General features: G+C 41.0%; 1 protein-coding gene across 1 annotated transcript; it reads left to right on the top strand.

Annotated features, from left to right (window-relative positions):
* Positions 1-204: 204 nt before the first annotated feature.
* Positions 205-4,496, top strand: OSTC (oligosaccharyltransferase complex non-catalytic subunit). The gene is made up of 4 exons (XM_042812430.1): positions 205-395; positions 569-662; positions 2,209-2,406; positions 3,898-4,496. The coding sequence occupies exons 1-4, from the start codon at positions 257-259 to the stop codon at positions 3,914-3,916; spliced, it is 450 nt and encodes a 149-aa protein (XP_042668364.1). The 5' UTR covers positions 205-256; the 3' UTR covers positions 3,917-4,496.
* The last annotated feature ends 11,530 nt before the right edge of the window (positions 4,497-16,026 follow it).

Consider the following 16,026-nt stretch of genomic DNA (forward strand, 5'->3'; position numbering starts at 1 on the left):
CAGGTGGGTAAAGGGAATCGTTACCCTCCGAGGAGCGGCCTCGGCTTCCGGATGTTTTTCGCAAATCGAAGGCGTGCGCAGAGAATATCTTACGTTCCAGTATCGCTCTGCGGGGATTTTGTTGGTTTCATCTTTTTTTTTTCGCTTTTCTTCTCTTTACTCGCCCCTGCCAGGACCCGGCTGGCTTTCCGTTTCCGCCTTCGTGTGAGCAAAGCGCCCGGCGGCGCGGGACTGGCGTACGGACCGAGCCGCCGCCATGGAGACGCTGTTCCGGCTGCCCTTCGCCGTCCTCGAGTGCCCCAACATCAAGCTGAAGCGGCCGGGATGGGTGCACATGCCCTCGGCCATGACGGTCTACGCGCTGGTGGTGGTGTCGTACTTCCTCATCACCGGAGGTACCGCCGCGCCGCGCCAGGGGAGGCCGCGGCGATGGAAGCCTCGTGGCTGAACGTCCTGCGGCGCCCGGCGGGCCATAGGATGCGCTGCCCGCCTGCCAGCTGTCGCCTTGGTTCTCCCCCTTCGCTTGAGACTCCAAGCTGACGCTGTGTGTTTGTTTGTTTCCTCTCAGGAATTATCTACGATGTGATCGTGGAGCCCCCCAGCGTGGGCTCGATGACGGATGAACATGGGCACCAGCGGCCGGTGGCTTTCTTGGCATACAGGTAGGAGCAGCGCCACGTACACAAACATGCGTGAAGGAGCTGTGCCAGCTTACCCTGAGCTTCCCAAAAGGCTGAGCCCGTCCGAAATCTGGGCTGTGATTTGCAAATCTGAAATAAAACCGTTAAAATACAGCAAAAATTAGAAAAATTAGATCTTTCAAAAGCTTGTAGGACTGTATATTTTAGTAACAAGAATGTTTTGATCTGGTACTACTTCCAGTTTTTCCTACCTATTTGTTTTTTTTTACTGGGTGCAGATGCATGGTGATATAATCTTCATGCAAAGTGATGGTCTGGCCTTTTAGCTTTTAATGTAATTGAGAGTCTTGTGCCTGAAGGTTAGAATACATAACATGGATGCCCCATCCCTGGAGGTGTTCAAGGCCAGGTTGGATGGGGCCCTGGGCAGTCTGGTCTAGTATGAAATGTGGAGGTTGGTGGCCCTGCCTGCGGTAGGGGGGGGGTTGGAGATTCGTGATCCTTGAGGTCCCTTCCAACCCAGGCTATTCTATGATTCTGTGAACATACAAATACAAAATAGATGTTTGTACCTATTACTGACAATAAGCAAGAAATTGCTTAGTCAGGATCTGGTCTAAAAATACTTAATCTATACATGTTGATTTTTTTTCTCTACGAGTGTGTGTGTGCGAGAATCACAGTTCGTATTTTTATTTTTTTAAAATACCAGAACCATTCTGTAAGTGTGTGTCATGCATCGTGTGTAAATTTTGATTTGAGCTGGATGTAGTGTATGACTCAGACTGGGCCGGATTGTTGCAGTGTGCACACGTTGGGCTCCTGCAGGGAATTGACTGGACTTGAGTACAGTTCAGCAGAAACAATGTGCAAGAAGGTGGTATTGACGATTTTAAGAATCTGTGGCAAAAATGATCATTATCATTTCAGTATTAGCATGCGTACATAGCAGTTTCAGTTGTACCACGCCTATGAAGTTGCTGGTATTTCTGATTACAGTAATAGAAAAAGGCTTAGTTATTGTTGCATGCAGAAGATCCAGTTGCATGCCCAGCATGCAGGTAGCAAAACACTCCGCAGACAGGAGCCATTTTTGCTGTGTGCTGGAACCTGCAGGTGTGCTTCACGTGCTGGCACAGTACTCAGAATGGGGTTTGTTCCAGGCTGAGAATTAGGGAACAGCTGCCTAAACATCATGGTGGAAATAAGTTTCGGAGAGCTTGTTGGCCCCAGCTCTGCACCTTGAGTCATCTGTGAAAGCTGGTGCTACTTTTGGAGTAGATATTTCTGTAAGCTGATCAGCTTGCATGGTATCCAATGCTGTATGCTGCTGTGCATGAAACCATCATGTTCTTGCCCGGTTGCTTTGCAGGCTCTTAGTGGAGGAAATAAATTACATTTAACAGTTTTAATGTAGTTGTGTAATGTAAATTTTCTGAATTTACTTAGGAAGTCATCCAGCAAAGTTAATAACTTGAGTAGCTGCATTTTGAAGTACAGATAGTTACTTTAAATCTAAACTTTTTCTAACATCCTACCATCTCCCCTCTGTTTTCTTCTCCTGTAGAGTAAACGGACAGTATATTATGGAAGGGCTTGCGTCTAGCTTCCTGTTCACAATGGGTGGCCTAGGATTCATAATTTTGGATCGATCCAATGCACCAAATATCCCCAAGCTGAATAGGTTTCTCCTGCTCTTCATTGGATTTGTCAGCGTGCTTTTGAGCTTCTTTATGGCCAGAGTTTTCATGAGGATGAAATTACCGTAAGTAGCGTTTTTTTCTCTCTGTTTTTGTCCTCTTTTGTGGCGGCAACAGTAAATATGAGCTTAGCAGGAAATAAAACCAGGTGTTCTAAACATCTGGACCTTGGCTATAAATTGCTTTTCTTCAGTGGTTTTTTGGAACAACCTATCTTGAACAAAGTGGAAAAGTTTTGGGCTCAGCTGCTCTAAGATTGCGCTGTGGTTCAAAAAGAGATGACAGATCCTGGTAAGTCAGATGATACGATTGGTGAGTATGAGTTGTAATTAATTTTCAGTTAGACTGAACATGGCGGATGAATCGTTTCTGTTGACAAGGTACATGAAAGGTCGTAACTAAAAATACTGAGTGCAGCGAAATGGGTTTTCAGAAGTATCCAAGGCAGACCTAAAGTAAAGGTAATGCAGGCTTTTTTTTTTTTTTTTTTTCTCTGTTGCTGCAAAACTGAACATAACATTGAAGCAATATACGTGACATTTTGATACATTGATACTCAAAGACTGAAAAGTAGGAAAGATCTGAAGCTGTCAGGCTACGTAGTAACCAAATGCAAGAATTCCAATTTCTGTTTTCTCTATTTCTAACTCTATTTTATTTAGAGTAGCCAAAACCAGGAGTTTAGAGGTACCAGTAATTAATTTCTGGAGTAGCTCTGTGAGGTGTTGACTTCACAGAATAGAATCATAGAATCATAGAATCACCAAGGTTGGAAAAGACCTAAAAGATCACCCAGCCCAACCGTTCCCCTATTCCCAACAGCTCCTACTAAACCATGTCCCTCAACACAACATCCAGCCTTTCCTTGAACACCCCCAGGGTCGGTGATTCCACCACCTCCCTGGGCAGTCCATTCCAGTGCCTGACCACCCTTTCTGAAAAGTAATACTTCCTAACTTCGTAATGCGTTGTCACTCCTTTCTTAAATATTTATTTACTCTTCATGTGTATTAAGAAAATGTGTTTCACAATGCAGATGCGTTGGGTTCCTCAGTTGCTGGATAACAACCTGCTGTATATTTTTCTTGTTTCATTGATTATATGTGTTGTGACAGTTGTTTTTCTTAAAATCTTCAAAGAAACAAGGCTGCAGAGAAGTTGAGGAGAAAAAGAGCCCAGAATTGTGTTCAGTGTCGGGGGATGTCAGGACATACTGAATGTCTTTACGCTGGCAGTTTGTGTAAAGGGTACAAATAATGCAGCTTTCCAAAGGTGTAATGTGGGCTTCAGAAATTCTAAGCAATTGCTGGAGTTGGATAGAGAGCAATGAGCAGTCTGATCCATTTTCAGGGCTCATTAAATGAATTGAGGAAGGAGCATGTAGTTAAGTGGGCTGGTGTATACCTTGCACAGGATGTACGTACTAAATAGCCTTGATATTAAGAGTGTTTTGGCAAGCTGTGGCTTTTGGTTTAATATTGTTAAAGTTCCTCGCTTTTTGAGGCGGTCCTGCCTTTGATTGCTAACTTTTTTCCTAACTTAATTTTGTTCTGTAGGGGCTACTTGATGGGTTAGTACCTCTTGTGATGTATGAAAGCCCGAGGTGCATTTACTCCTCTTCCTGAAGTGTTAAGAAGCAGCAGCAAGAAACAAATTCCACAGTCACTGCCGACAGGAAACAGACCTGAACATGGGAAGCGTCTGAAGAGAGTGCTCTCTGCAACCAGTCTTAAACTACTGATGGCTGATTTGTCATTTTAAAACAGCAGTTACTTAGTTGTGTTGTTCTTGTTTTTTAATTTCCAACAAAACAGAGAACCTGTCTTTAGCTCTGCCTTGAAACGAATATTGCCCCTTGGTTTTACAGTTTTTTGTTGCAAGGTCTGTCCCTTCTTTCTTGCGTGGGAGAATTGTGTGAATTGGACAAGAAACACCTGAAACGTTTTCCCAAGTTAAAGTCTGAAAATAACTTTGGATGCTTTACAGTCCAAATGCAATGTGTCTGAAATGATTTCAAAGGCACCTTTTGCCTTATTATTAATGGCTTCCTATGAGTAATTCTAGATGTGCACGGGGAGAGGCAAACTGTATGACTGTGCTTTTGTTTGTAAAAAAAATGTATGAGAGAAGCCAAATAAAACTTATTTTCTATGAAGTTATTTGAATTTGATCTATTTTCTGAAACTTTTTCTCGAGTATGCGTCACGTATTCTGCATCCAGGCTTGATATGCTCTACTGTACCGTGAATGCATAATTTCTGCTTTATTTTTCATAGTTGGTCAGTTTGTGTTTTTTATCAATATCAAGGGCAAGAGACCTCATACTTTCTGTGCACTTGTCCTGTATCTAAATGACATTATCACCAATCAAATTAATTTACTTTTGTAGCTGCTGTGTTTCTGTTTGAGAGTTGAGGCTCCAGCTTGTTTTTGTCTTCATTTAAAAGACTGAATGTTACCACCATGCTTCATTAAAATGTGTTTGGGGGTAGGAAGGATCTAAACTGACAGAAAACGTTTTTTCTGCGAGCCACGTGAGTTTGGGGCACTATTTTTATCTGTGTAGTAAATGTCACTGAGATGTTTTTATTCCCTTAGTTCTATATGTATCTCTGCATGTACCTAACCTAATTTCAGAGCTAGCTGTTAATTATTTACCCTTGGTGTATTCTCTCATTCTTACACACATTATGTTTCCATTCCCTCATTCTTGCATGCGATATGACTTTTGTGTTTGTTCATCTTAAGTGTGTTTTATTAAGATTTAGGGTAGCTGAAGCTGCTCAGTGAGGTTAAGAACTGCAAAGTTCTGTTCCTTTCAAAGTGATTATCTTGTGGTTTCAGATTTTGGTGTGACACATGCTTTCTTTCAAGGGAAGAGATTTGATGTTATGTAAGTCAATAGCAGTACATAATACATCTGGGGGAAGTCAAACAAGACAGACATATCACTGAGTACAGTTGTTCTGATCTCCCTCTCGCTTGGTACTTTTCCCATCACTGTTCAACTTCAGCCTCTGGATTTGCTGCCAAATCCAAATGAGCACACTCTTGAACAGTGATTTTAATTACGTACTTGAATGTCTACGCATAGTCTGTGAAATGCATTTGGTTATAATTGAACCCCAAGTGATCTAACATGAAACAGAATGGATTTGTGAGTGCACAGTTTTGGAAAAATAAGACTAAGGCAATGTCTCCAACAAACAAGGTTAAATATTCTTTGTTTCTTTGATCACAGGTTTTGAACCTGAATCTGCTCAGATCCTATGCTCAAGCAGAGGTAGAGAGAGAGCAAGGAAACAGTTTCCAGAGCAGAAGATAAACCTCCCAGGATCCAGGTGTGTTCTAGATAGGAGCATTTCACTATGTGTAGCTGAAGACTGGTTTATTTGGGATATGGGCTGGGGGCTTCATGGTCACATGCGGAAAAATTTCTGCAGACACTTTCACATCAACTGCAAGGAAGGCATTGCTGTACATTGTGGGAGTCATATTATCAGAAAAAGAAAGCCTGGTATTTTATGTAAATGTCTGCTGTTCTTTACAGGTAACAGCGTGTGGGTTTTAGTAGGGTTTTAGTGTAGTTAAAATAAAAAAAAAGACAAAAAGAAAACTTCAATTACTGATAATTCCCATCTGCGTTTGGTGCTCTCAACTAGCATGAATGCAACTTGAGTGTGGTGTGAGAAATTAAAGTTGAAATACTGTGATAAAGCACAGCATACAGGAACACATCTTTCCTTGATTAAAAACAGCTGTTTGGCCTATTTCCAAGTAACAGAAGAGTCAGACTGAAGTCTAGAGGTTCTAATTTTCTGACTTGCTGGAGAAAATACTGAATCTGTGCCTCCTCTAGGCTTCAGTATTATCTTGGAGCAATGATGCCTCATTGGTATAGATGTGGTATTTACAACCTTTGTAGCTTTTGAAAGTTAGCATACGCATAAGTGAACTCTTAATAAAATTAACTGATTTAAAAAAAAAAATTGATTTAGGTAAAAAAAAAAAAAAAAAGGTTGTTCTGGTTATGTTCTGGTTTCCTATGTTCTGGTTTCCTTTTTTTTTTTCCCAGTACAATTTCTGGATTTCTGCAAATTATGGAACAGCAGGGTGTTTGGAAGGCCTGTACCACTGAAACAATTTTTGGCAGGTGTATGGAATCCATTAGGTTCTGGTCTGAACCAGTGATTGAGCACCTGTGCAGGGGTGTTACCAACCCTGGGAGCACAGGTGGAAGCAATTCACTCTTGTGACCCCCGCATCCACAGTTCCCTAACCTCATTTGAGGGCTGGCAGCCACGAGGAAAGCATCTCTACTGGGAGATCACCTCCCTTGGAGTGTTGGGTGAGCGCTGATCCTCAGAAAGGAGTAAGTAATTCCTTTTTTGTTACCTGATGGCAATTGCTGCCTTTCTTGGGTGATCTGGAACTGGTTTTAAGAAGTTATGTCTGCTGCCTCCTGTCCTTATGATGATATGATATTATGATATGTCCATATGGGAGTATGATGTTTCAACCATATTGAGGGCATGCTGATAAATACTTTGCTAGTAAAGATAATCATGGCATTTTTGTAAGTCTGAATTTGAACTTGCAAAAAATGTATAACTTAATTAAAATGTATGATGCTTCTTAAAAGTAAGCTTATTTTTTGGTATGAAGTAGTCCACACTGATGTCTGAAATAAAATGGAGATCTTTCTTAGCCTAAGTGGAATGTTTTGAATTCACAGCATTTTGATTCTGAATTGGTTGCACTTAATGGAATCTTGTGTCATTCTTTTGAAGCTAGATGCTTGTTCTAGTTACCTACTTTATATGCATAAATGTATTTTCTTAAGGTATTAATTCAGAAGCACTAGTTACTAGTAATTGAAGCAGTCGTAAATTGCTGCTGCTGCAATTTACAACAAAGGGAGTACATTTGGTTACGGGGAAGATGGCGGATCTCACTTGTCTGATGCACTTGGGAATGCTGTATACAAAAGAAACTTTTTTTCCTTACAACATCACAATGGCTGTGAAATAAATGTGAAACTTGTGTGAAAATGATGATTGTGTTTTGCCTTCAGTGCTGGCTTTCTTCAAAGAGTTGCAGTGTTGGCTCTGACTTACCATTAGAATTTCTAGTTCCTGCTTTTCAATTTGTGGTTGTTTTAGAACATTTTTCTTCCAGAGCTTGGTTAAAGAGGTTTGAAACAATTGCAGAAAATGAATGAATTGAAATGATTGGAAGAACCTCAGAAGAACACAATCTTGTAACAATTTACAGTGACCCTGAGGCATTTCAGCTGTGCTAATTACTGGAGAACTGAAATTAGGATTTCAGTGGCAGGAAAATACACAATTAATGCATCTTAAAGGGTAGTGTTGGTGGGAAAGTTAACTGATGGAAGTAGGAGAGTAGGTGAGAACTAATGATGCTGGTGTCCTTTTTGTTGGGTGTAGATCAGCTAAGAACTGAACTAAGATCACAAGCTTTTCTTATTTATTAGAACAACAGCTGTGGCACTGTAACAGGAGGCAGGCCTGCCCAGACTTGCACCATGTTTTAACCGTTGATATAGAAGTGAGGAGCTGCATTCTGATGTCTTGAATTATTAAGTGACTTGCTAAGCTGCTGTTTAATAGTATCAATTCAATTACTAATGTCTTTTTGATACAAGATGAAGTTTCACTTACATCACATAACTGCCATATAGGTTCTGTAAATGTCAAAGCTGTTAGGCTGTTTTACCTGTGGAATGCAATAAATAGTGTTTAGCTATAAGTAAATCAGATCAATGTGGTATCATCTGCTGACTTACGAATGCAAAAGACTGGAGTTAGGAATTTCCTTTTTTGTATCAATTTTCACTGCAAAGTTCAGCGCTGAGGTGGGAACGTGGATGCCTTCATTGGTGGTGGTAACTGTGCTCAGCAGCAAACAGGGATATTCTAGGGTAAAACTTCAAGGGGACGTGCTTTCTGTATTCCTTAGTAAACAGGCTGAAACAATTTGGGAACTTCTAACTTTCTGACAGCTCTTGGATGATAGATAATATATTCTCCATATTCAACATTCCAGTACCTCATCTGTCTGGAAATGCAGATGGAGGGTGTGAGGGATGTGGAATAATAAACCAGAATCTACTTCAGTCTATGATAAAGTTTTAGGAGGTAAGAATTGTGTGTAGAATAACTGGAAGGAAGTGGTAAGATGATAATTAGCCAACTCTAATTTTTCAAGAGTAAGCCATGGAGAGGTATGGACCCCTTAAGCAGAAGAAAAGCAGATGTTTTTTCAGCTGCAGCTTTTGAAGCTGTCTTGCATGTTATGGAAATCTGGTCTATATCTGAAACAACTGTAAACTGGATGCAGAAGTACTTCGAAAACCATTTTTAGAGATGGCTTACTGATTAGCTCATATCCTTTTATCAGAGTGAGTTTTTTTTTTGTTTGTTTGTTTTTTTTTTTTTTTTGAGGACCATCCCTAGGCTAGATTCATCCAACACCCAGTGACCTGGATAGAATGGGCAGTACTTACTACATTAGCATACATCATAAAATTAAGAGACTGCTGAAGGTCAGAATAAGGATGTAGCATAGTTATCTTGAGAGATCAAATAGTGCCCTAAAAGGAACTAATTGGCTTACTCACTTTTGTTCCAAGTGCAAAATAGGTTAGATTGCAGTTGGACTTGATGGTCTTCAAGTCTTTTCCAACCTGAGCAATTCTATGATTCTATGAAATAGTAAAGATAAATAAGCAATATATCTGGCAAAATGTGGTGCTACTCCTGGTAACGTATTCTAGGGATAAAATAGTTGACTACCTGACTAAGTTGTCTATAGTGGTGATGATATTTCCACTGTTTGGAGCTTTAAGAGCAAGGCCATTCGAGCATCCGTCAAAATTTGCTGATAAGGCTAATATAGCATTGGTGTGAAAGATTTTTTTGAAGTGTCTTCTACCAGCTGCCTATTTTCATTACTTCAGAGGTGAGAAGGAAACTTCTGACCTTCCAAACACTGCTACTCTGTATTTTTAAATTAGTAATGGAAAGGTCTTTCTATAAGTGACTGTACACCAACAAATATACAGTTAGCAGAGTGGCTTGGCTAGGCTGCTTTTTTATGGGTTGTAAATCTAGAAGAATTATCACAGTGGAAGGAGATAATCGAAAAGAAATGAAAATGCCCACCTGTATCCTCGGCTTGCAGAAAAACTCCAAAGGGGAGATCTCCAGAAAGAGAGCCTTCATGGGTGGCAGTCAGCTCTTAAATGGACTCTAGGAGAGGTGCAGCCAGGCTCCACCCCTGCCATTCACACAGGTGAATTGCCTTCACCTGTGCTCCCACAACTGACCTGGTGTTTGCTTCAGGTGATCAATCAGTGATTTAGTAGTTCCCATATGATGACTAAATCTGTCCTGTAGGTATATACCTGCAGTGTATTCATAAAACAGAATCCTGTTGGTCTCGTTTCAATCTGGAGGAAAAAAAAAAGTAGTTGTCTGACTGGCACATCGCAGTAGAAGGTATTTTCATTAACTTTTACTTCAAAGCAGAAAATGGGTTAGTTGTTGATGTAAGGAAAACAAAAAGATATAGATTTCTTATTTTTTGAAGGCCTTTCCATTTCCTAGTTGATTTCTATGTCTGTCCCTAAATTATGCTGCTGTTAGAATGAAGCAGCAGTCAGAATAGCTGCCATACTGGAACAGAACTATCAGTGGGCAGAGGGAGTCTGTGATATTTCTAGGAGTATTTTGGTGATGCAGCTTTCTCTGTGCATCTGTCTGCTCTGAGGTGGAGCAGCAGAAAACACTAATGAACTTGTAAATTGCTCTGGATTTTTACTTTTAAAGAACTTTGCTTCATTGATCTGTGAAATTTAACTTCTACCATATTTTACTCCAGCGTATGCTGTCTCTGCTACCATTAGCCATTACACCAGCTCAGAACTACTGTTTTGTCTCCTGCTGGCCTTAGTGGGTTTTTTTTGTTTGTTTGTTTTTCCCTGGGGATTTATACTGTTTTTCAGCAGCTGCCATCTCTTGTTTTTCTTTTCTTTGCTGTCATTCTACACTTCCAACTTTCGGGACACCACTGCTGGTTTTGATTGCTCTTCCTAACTCCGGTGTTATTACTTTCCTTAAAGGATATCATTTATCAGTCTTCTCAGCAATTCCATTTTCTCGTTCCTCCTCATCTAGTACTTTCTCTTTTATCACACTCAAATCCATCACTTGGCTATCCATCAGCTGTGTGCTACTCTTGGCTTTGTTACCTCTATTCCTTCCTCTCTGACTGCAGGTCCTTCAGTTTTCCCTGCTGGCCACTGTCTGAGCTACTTCACCCAGCGGTGACTCCACACTTCATTAGCCCCCGCTATCCATGACAAAGCTCAATCTCCTGCTTTCTCTCATCCTTTCAGCTTCGATCGTCCTCCCATCGTTCCTTTAACTACTCCAGTTTTCTCTTAGCTGTCTCATATTTTTGTCTTTATTGTTCTACACCTCACACCATCTGTTGTGCTGCTGCTTGCATGACTCATCCTGAAAACAATACAAATCCTTCTGCATCCCCAAATACTAAGTTAGGGAGCCAACAAAGGCACTCTTGTATCCAAAATGGACATCAACAGCAGTCAAGCTAAGATCCTCGTGGAATTCAGGTACATAATTTTTGTTCAAATCAGTAGAAGGAAAGTGCCAGATACGTCTGAGAATCCTGCCAAAGCTTCATCGCAACTCTTAAGAAAAGGAGGCAGTTGTATCCTGTGGCTGGATTTAAAAACACCTCTGCAGGGATAACCTGAAAGTTCTTTGGTTTCTTAGCAAATAACCTTTTTTTTTTTTTTTTTTTTTCCTGCACATGCAATTACCGAATGTTTTATGAGCATAGACAACATATGGTCGGTATACAGTGGAATAAACTAAGAAAAGTCTGTCACAAATAGCAAGATTCATACACACAGTAGAGTAGGCAATAAATATGGAAGCTCATAAAAACAGAAATGGAATGTGCTGTCAAACTTTTTTTTTTTAAAGATACACAAGGCACACAGTGCTACTTAACAAAATGATTAACAAACTAGATTTAAGTCATTGTTTGGTTTCATAACCTGAGCAGGAATAATTTTACCTATATTAAAAAGATGTTTACCTCTAAAGTTTTAGAAGGCATTAAAAAGCCTTAGTGACGTAATTGTTGTCTTGTCTCATCCAACACCTGGTTAACCCCAGGGTATGTTACACTGAAGTCAGTGGAGACAGATCAGTGCAAGGAGGCAAACTGGGCTTAGAATACTAAAGATATGTTTAAGAGTAGCTTTTAACTGCATTTTTAAAATTAAATGTTAACAGAAGAGCTGCTTTTGTTAACGTGGATGGTCAGTATAAAATATTTCCTTTGTGCAGCGGCGTTTGAAAAATAAATGTATTAAACATCGTGAATTATTTCTAAAGTGAAGTAAATATTAGTAGTTCCATCATCTTTATTAGCTTAATCCTTGGCAGTCTTGAGATCTTTCCATTTTCCCCGTCTTCGATTTCATTTGTCTGCTAAACCTTCGGTTCACCACTGGATGGCATTCTCTGCAATGCAATTCACCCTGGGAAGAAAAGTCTGGTTTTTAAGTGCGGTACAGGATGTGCGTTCTGTTTTGTACATGAGTGATGAGTGGAATTAGAAGCACTTTTCCTTGTTGCTGAAGCATAAAAGTGTGATAAAACTTGTCTTTAGGATTCTCTCACTTAAATTCATTTTACAATTGAAACTTCAGGGCTTGAAAGCATACCAGACAGTACATTTGCACTTTTATGGCACCATCCTTGCAAAGACTTTAGAGTTCCTGTCACACACTGACTTCTTAATTAACCTATATGTGTATACATACAGATTCAGCACACAGGCTGAAAAAACTGTAGTATAAAGTTGAGTGAATTACTCAAAATTACAGCATTACATAGGTTAAAAATGAAGTGATCCCATATCCACTATATGTCTGGTGGGCAAGGAATTAAATGGCTAAAAGGAATTGGCTATGTAAATGATTAAAATACAGTAAGTGTGAAGGCAAATACAAATCCACGTGGCCATCAGTCATCATTTCTGTAAGTTAAAATTGTAAGTCAGAACGTAGCAGAGGCAGAGAAAGCTGTGTGGGCATCACCAAGGTTTCTGTGCATATGGTTGCATGGTGAGTTGACTACCACAAGCTTTTGGAGAAGTTCATGCTAAAACCTGGCATCTGCCCTAAAGCATAGTGTGAGAAAATGTTGGTACGCTCCTTGTGAAGCACTGCAATCCTAATGCTTAATCTATAGGGTTTTCACACTATTGTGTTTTAAGATAGTGAGGTTCTCCTGTTTCATTTGAGAAGAAATTTATGTGACAGCTTATGACACGTGTTCTAGGTGTCTCTTCAGCAGTAAAAAGGAGGTAAAATGAAAACAGAGGAAGAGCGTGTGCTGCAGTACCTGTGGAAAAGAGCCCTTTCACAGCGTTAGCGTCTGTCACACAAACAGCAGATAGCTGTTTTTATGTCCCTTTTTCAGCCGGGGCATTGAAACAGTGAAGTGATTGACTTAAAGCTACGTGGCAGAAAAATGCTAAATAGCAGAGAAGAATAACATTTAGAGCTGATTGTCAGTTCTGTGTTCTGCTGATCACGTTGGACACTCCATTGAGCAACGATCCATTTGCTGGAGTTCTTGCGAATTTTTTTTTTTGTTCTTGATATTTGCAGGGTAGAAAATGACTCTGAAAATGCTTTTGTCAAAAAGCAGTTTGTTTGGAAAAAACAATTATACAGGAACATTCAATTGACACGTTAAGTGTAGTATTTTCCCTTCTGCACACCGGTTTCTGGCAAGTTCTGTTTCTTGAGATGGTGTGCTTCACTGCAGGATGACTTCTAGCATCTCTTTCTCCCTCCTTTACATCTCTTGTTATTGGAAGCGTCACTCTCTCCAATTAGTGCACTGTGCTAAGCTTTCCAAATAAGTTTTCAAACATGCTCTGTCAGATTTCCACTCCCGTTATTACTTTGCTCTTAGTCCATAACATCTGCTGAAATATCAGCAATAATAGAATATCAGAATAATAAAAGATTAAGCACACCCTCCTTTAAGACTGTCTCTGATACTGCAGAACCTCTGAAATTGGAGGACTGTAAACTGGCTCCGATTCTCAGGTCTGACCAACGGTGCCTCAGTCTCCTTGTGTTTCCCTGAGTTGGTAGCTGTGTGCTGCAACTTGCTCAGGTATGGTTCATTATGCTCCTTGGGGCAGGAAGCCTTTGTCTCAGCTTCACCTTTCCCGTGTAAAGAACACCTCAGCACTTCAATTACGTGCATGACAGATTTCACGTTAATTAAATTTCATCATGAGAAACCCTACCGCTAAATTCCTGATTGACTCTCCTGCTTATCTCGGTCAGCTTGAGGTTTCAGATTACTTTCTAAAGCCAGTTTTGAAAGTCTTCCACAGTTTTCTATGTTCGGTCTTCTTTTTTTTTTTTCTTTTTTCTTTTTTTTTTCTCCTCCCCATTCTCCCTTTCTTTCTGCTTACTGGGAAGTGCCAGCGTCCTCATTAGAGCAGCCTGTTTTGCATTTCCCAGGCCTCCATTCAAACCCCCTGCTGGTGACTTTCTCCATGTTCCTGTGCTTTTTTCTGCCCAGGAACACGTTGCTGCACACCCTGTGCTCTGGCCAATCCTTTCCCATGCTGACGCAACGTGTTTTTCAGGCTGCCACATGTCCCAAGATGACCTTTCCCAGAGTCTGTGCTCAGTCACATTCTGTCACTTAGTATGAGAGGGAGTTTTCTCCCTAACTGTACGGTGTTGGTCACAGGCAGACTGCTGTGATAACACCCAGACCAGAGGTGGAGATTCTGGGAGGCAACACATTTTTTTTTCTTATTGTGCATTCTGGTGACACCACACATGGAGAAAAATTCTGCACAGAGAAAGGCAAATGTTCACATGACAATAAAGCTACGGTAGCTGCAGTGCAGTGGACTGTGCGTGCTTGTTCTTTCTGGGCAGCGAGACAACTGCCCGGGATTCCTGTCCCATCAGAAATGATGACAAGGAAAAATTACAAAGATTCGGTGACTCAGTACTTAACTGCAGGGGGAGGCAGGGTGTTCAGTTACTGTCGATGATGCTTTGATTTCCTAGGTTGAGGAAAAAGATCCCTAAAGAAGAAATGCCCCACAGACTTAGAAAAGCCTGTTGTTCATGAAGGATTAATTTAGAATACAGACAGATTCAAGCTTCAAAGCTTTCTTTCTAGCTGAGTTACTGGTGTGTTTACGATGTGAATGTACTCTAGCGCTTTGGTCCTAAGGAGCACGCTGCAGGCTCACATAACACACCTGCTTTAGCAGAAGTGGGGAGGAGCTGTAAAAAAGCTCCAGTGTTAACTGCCCTTCAGGTAACCTCTGACACTGGTTGCCCTGGATTCTCATTTCAGGCTTGTATTATCTTGTTAGTTATAGAATGTACTTCTATTACTTCAAATGTATAGTATTTGCTTGTGCAGCAGTACTGCTTGGAGGAGTGAACCTGCATTGGATTTTGTTGTATTGTCTGTAGAAACACACTTGTGGCATTGCTAGGCTGGAAGAGCTCACTGTGTGATAGGAAGGGAGGGAAGAGCAGGCTGACATGAGAACACTTTCTCTAGAGGATACTTTGCCCTCCAACCTGAACTTTCAGGTAGACTTGCCTACATGGTGAAACTGAAGCTTCCTGGTCCCTGCCAGAAAGGTCTTTCTCAGATACATTTTAGGAGGTTACTGACACTGTACTCGATGTGTTCTCTTATCACTCAGAAAAACGTCTACCAAATTTAGTTCTTAACTACTATCGCAGATTAAGGGAGGGCCTCTCACAGAACAGCCCAGGTTGGAAAATACTTCAAGGATCATCAAGCTCTAATTGGCCTACAGGGCTACCAAATTCCACATGTAATACTAGACCACACTGCCCAGGACCCAATCCAATCTGGGCTTGAACACTAGCAGGGACAGGGCACCAACAATCTCTCTGGGCAACCTGTTCCAGCATCTCACCACTCTCATAGTAAAGAACTTCCTCCTAACATCCAGCCTAAGTCTTCTTTCTTTCAACTGAAAACCATTTCCTCTTGTCCTGCCGTTATTTACTGTACAGTTAACAAATGCACAGTTGTAAAGAGTGTCATAGTCAGGATAGTATTTTACAGGTTTATAGTTAGAAAGATTATTGTGGTGAAAAGAGACAGCATAAAAGAAATGCTTACCCATATCCTAGGCTCATGATAGAAAACTCCACAAAAGAGAGATCTCCAAAAAAAAAACATCCTTCCCTGCTGGCAGTCAGCCCTTAAATGGGGTCTAGGAGAGGTGCAGCCAGGCTCCACCCCTTCTGGTCACACAGCTGAATTGCCTTCACCTGTGCTCTCATGGCTGACTCATTGCTCGTCTTAGGCGATCAGAGGTTCAAGCCATGACTCGGTAGTTCCCATACATCTACCCTTGTAAAGAATTTACTCCCTTCCTGTTTGTAGGCTCCCTTTGCATACTGGAGGGCTGCAGTGAGGTCACCCTGCAGCTGAACAAGCCCAGCTCCCTCAGCCTGTCTTTGCAGGGGAGGTGCTCCAGCCCTCTGATCATCTTCGCAGCCCTCCTCTGGACCCTCTCCAACA

This window comes from Centrocercus urophasianus, unplaced genomic scaffold (assembly GCF_019232065.1).
Source record: "Centrocercus urophasianus isolate 14NV4802_14NV808 unplaced genomic scaffold, USGS_Curo_1.0 seq_13, whole genome shotgun sequence".
Taxonomy (NCBI): Eukaryota; Metazoa; Chordata; class Aves; order Galliformes; family Phasianidae; genus Centrocercus; species Centrocercus urophasianus.

Bases quoted from the DNA above. Each gene is read 5' to 3' on its own strand.
- OSTC (XM_042812430.1), top strand. From the start codon at position 257: ATGGAGACGCTGTTCCGGCTGCCCTTCGCCGTCCTCGAGTGCCCCAAC. The intron at 396-568 runs GTACCGCCGCGC...GTTTCCTCTCAG, and splicing joins GTACTTCCTCATCACCGGAG to GAATTATCTACGATGTGATC. The intron at 663-2,208 runs GTAGGAGCAGCG...CTTCTCCTGTAG, and splicing joins GTGGCTTTCTTGGCATACAG to AGTAAACGGACAGTATATTA.